This window comes from Loa loa, assembly GCF_000183805.2.
Source record: "Loa loa unplaced genomic scaffold supercont3.426, whole genome shotgun sequence".
Lineage (NCBI taxonomy): Eukaryota > Metazoa > Nematoda > Chromadorea > Rhabditida > Onchocercidae > Loa > Loa loa.
The window spans coordinates 506-4699 of record NW_018108606.1 but is presented as its reverse complement, the minus strand read 5'-3'; the positions used below and the strand labels follow the sequence as shown (position 1 = coordinate 4699).

Genomic DNA, 4194 nt, shown 5'->3' with positions numbered 1-4194 from the left:
ATATATATATATATATATATATATGTATATATATATATTAGTAATGAATATTTATTTTAACATTATTTACATTATATTTATTACGCTTGAAGTAAACATTTTATCAATGATAACGACAATTTTGTGGCTTTGAAAAAAAAAGAATTTGAAGAATAGAATTAAAATAAATTATTTTATAGATAAATGTTTTTTTTTTTCTTTTTTATCTGAAAAATATCTCATATGTATTTTTTTTTTTAATAAGTGAAAATTTTATTTTGATAAGTTATCATTTTATCACCAAAATATTTGTTCATTCGTCTTTTTTTCCTTTTTTTTTTTCTTTAAATTTTCATTAAAATTCACCTTGCTTTTTCAATATCATTTCGTGCATTAGCTGTTAATGTTCGAATTAATTCAGTAAATGTTGTAATTTCTGATTGTGCCATAGTAATTGCTACTTCATCGATTGCTTCAAATACCATTGTATTGGTATAAATGTCACGTTTACTACAAATTGGTGGTTGTGGTGGTGGTGGTGTTGTTGGATAGGATGGTGGTCCATGAGATGAGGAATCATCACATTCCTGGATGACAAAAAAAAAAAAGAAATTTATAAATTTAAAATATTTGAATTTAAAAATAATTTGATCAAATTCAATATGAGTATAAATGTATTACAGTATGCATAAGTTTAATTAATGAATAATTTGAAAATTTCAATTTTTTTTTATTTTTAAAAAAATAATTTAGAAAAGTTTTAATTTTTTGATTGAATACATGGCAGAAAAGAAAGCAGAGAATTGATATTTTAAATCCTATTGATTAAAGTGATAAAAATAAAATTTTAAATCGAATTGTAAAATATGATAAAAAGGAATTTGAAATTTCAATTCAAAAATAGTTTGATAAATAAATAAAAAGAAAAAAGAAAAAAAAACATTGGTACTATTTTTTTTTCGAATCAAATATTGTTAATAATGAAATGTCATATGAATATCCAATGATTTGGCCTACTTCTATAATTAATCAACACTTAATTACTATTGTGTTACTAATTTGAAATTAATAATCTATTCATTAATGTGCTTTATACATGAAATAATTAAAATCATAGAGCACTTTTAAAAATGTAGCATTCTGTAAACAAATGATGAATTACGATAAGAGAATTATAAAAATATCATCGGATTATTCATCTCTTATCAGATATAGATAGTATGATCTCTTATCAGACATCATATGATCTCTTATCAGATATGATAGGATCTCTTATTACATGTGGTACGATTAAACTAAAATAGGAAATGATAATTTCTTTCAAATTTTTTTTTAAAATAATTTTACCACTCTTGCTTGCTTAAATAAGTCCAACATTTCTTTAGCTTGTCGATCAAGTAATTCCACCGTTTGCAAACGTTCACGTTCTTTTCGTTGCTGATGTAATGTTTCCAATTTTTTGTCACGCTTAATTGTCAAATGCCTAATTAAATCCTCCTTATTCCTACTACCAACTTGACCTTTTTCGTATTTTTGAGCAAAATCAGCCAATGCTTGTTCCCATTCTTCCTAAATAATTTTGCATAACTTTTTTTTTGGACTTAAACTTAGTTGATTTATTAGCCAAAAAAAAACAAACTCGAACTTTTGTCTTTCTTTTCAATTAAACATATTTTTAAAAAAAATTTTACGGTTTTTTCCCAAACTTTGAAAAGAATTTTAACCAAAGTTAATTTTAACTTGTTTTTTTTCGTTTATTTTAAATTTCAACTTGCTTTTCAAATTTAAATAAAAATTTCCTTTGATTAATTTTTAGGAATTAATTTTGAATTTGATCAATTTTAAAAATATTTACCTTAGTTTCCTTTTCAAATTGATCATATTCTCGTTTCTTATTTTCATCAAATGCTTCATACAATTTATCCTCATCCTTACGATGGATTAATTCCAATCGAGTTTGTGCATCGTAATCCTTAAATTTTCATTTAATCTTACAAAAATTTATGTCAAAATAAATTCTCATCAACAATTGATAACAATGAATTTGAAGAAAGTATCAATGAAGAGAAAATTATGTTACAATTTTGATGTTAAAATTTTGTTAAAATTTTTGGCATAATTTTAAAAATTTTTTTTTTTAGAAAATTATGCTAAAATTTATTTTTGAAAACTAATTCCTTTTAATCCAGCTTCTTCCCATAATTTCTCTTTTTTAAATTAAAATAAACCCATTAAAAAAAATGAGGGAAAATACAAAATAATAAATTGTATTTCATTCAGAAATTGATAAAAATCATGCCAAAAAAAATCCTCGAATTTTTAAAATTTCAAAAATTTAACTTTTGAAAATTTGTACTGCAAAATTTTGTTGTTAAACGTTATTGAAGCGTAATTATTCAATTGCTTTAGGAAATTAATAAATTTAACGTTTATTGTTTCATTTTATTTTGGCTTGAATTTAAGGTTCTTTAATTAATCAATTAAGCTGGAATATTTGACTCTGCCGAATATTCTATTCATTAAATCACCACTCATGCATGAAGCATTTAAATTTCAAATAATAATCTCTTGATTAAAATTGATAACAATTTCAATTACTCGATAAATTTATTTGAATCAATCTATTTGATAAGATTATCAAATAGTTTCGATTGAATTTCAAAAATTTTACAAAAATTAACAATTATCATATGCATCTTTTTTCACAGTCTTTTTTTTTTAAATTTCAGATTACTACAAATTTTGCATTTATCAATTAAAATTAATACTTATAAATGTTTCAATTTCTAAATATCTTTCGATTTATTTTAATTAGCTAAAAATTTGGGCAAAAGAAAAACATGAATAAATTTATTTCAAATTAAAGTTTTTTTTTTAAAAAAAAAAAAAAATTTTATAATTTGAAGAAAATTATTTCATATAATTTACCACAACATAACGTGCACCAGCATGTTTTATTTTTGGATATGGTTTTGAAACTTGTGTAGCTTTAATTGCATGAGCAATTTTTAAATCATTTAAGCCAGCATCACGACGAAAACCATTACTACGATTTGTTCCATTACTGTAACCATTACGCATTGGTAGTAAATCATGTGGACCCGCTATTGGTACGTGACTGTTACGTAAATTTCCTATAAAAAAAAAAAAAAAAAAACAAAAAATTATCACTGAAAAAAAAAAATAGTTAAACATCTTTAATGTTAAACAATCAATACTACTAATACTAGAATAATACGATAAGAAAAATTATTGTAAAAAAAAGTGATAAAAAATATATATATCCAAGTAAATAAATCCATATTACTATCTTAATAATAATAAAATAAGAGAAATTATTATAAACAAAAATGATAAAATATATTTAAACAAATCATTCAATACTATTATCTTGATAATATGATAAAAAAAATTATCATAAAAAAAAAAGTGATAGAATGTATCCGAATAAATCAATCAATATTTCTACCTTAATAATATAGATTAATCAAGATTGCTATTTTAATAATGCAAATCAATCAATATTGCAAACTTAATAAAATAGAACAATCAATATTGCTATCTTGATAATATAAATTAATCAATATTGCTATCTTAATAATATAGCAATTCATTTTTATTTTTTCTTCTATTCTATTTTATTTCATTTATAATTAATTTTATATAAAACTTTTTCTAAACAGAAAAAAAAGAATATATATATAAATATAATAAAAAACTAACCTGATCATTAATATCATTTCGATTATTGCAATATGTTTTTAATGCTAAACGTGTCCCACAAATATAACATTTAAAACATCCCTGATGAAAAAATGTTGAATCTTTTAATGGACCAACTTTATCAGTTGGATAGACAGGTTTTGAACACCGATGACAAAGCTCTTTCACCATCTGCTTTTTACTTAATTAATTAGCAAATATTCGAATTGAATAAAAGAATTTAAAAGGAGAGAAAAAATTTCGATTAGATATTTCAAGAACTTGAAACACTTGAATAAATTTGATATTATCAGTTTGATTTTTCGATTTGATGATATTTATCCTCTTCTTTTCAGCTTCAAAATTTCAAATAATATTTAATATTGTCTTCTTTTTCTTTTTTTCTTTGATATATTATTTCGAATATTGCCGAATTTCTTTAACAGATACAAGTCCTGAAAAAAGTTGAAAATTAATAAACCAAAAAAAAAAAAACAGTGACCATCAATATTA

General features: G+C 22.0%; 1 protein-coding gene across 1 annotated transcript in view; it reads right to left on the bottom strand.

Annotated features, from left to right (window-relative positions):
* LOAG_18654 (lim and transglutaminase domain-containing protein) overlaps positions 1–3060 on the bottom strand; it is a gene marked incomplete at both ends in the record, with an annotated part of 11434 nt that extends 8374 nt beyond the window's left edge. The window contains 4 exons of the mRNA XM_020451318.1: positions 346–566; positions 1327–1548; positions 1835–1951; positions 2908–3060. Of these exons, the coding sequence (XP_020304904.1) occupies positions 346–566; positions 1327–1548; positions 1835–1951; positions 2908–3060 (713 nt within the window). The remainder of the gene's footprint in view (positions 1–345; positions 567–1326; positions 1549–1834; positions 1952–2907) is intronic.
* Between the last annotated feature and the right edge of the window lie 1134 nt (positions 3061–4194).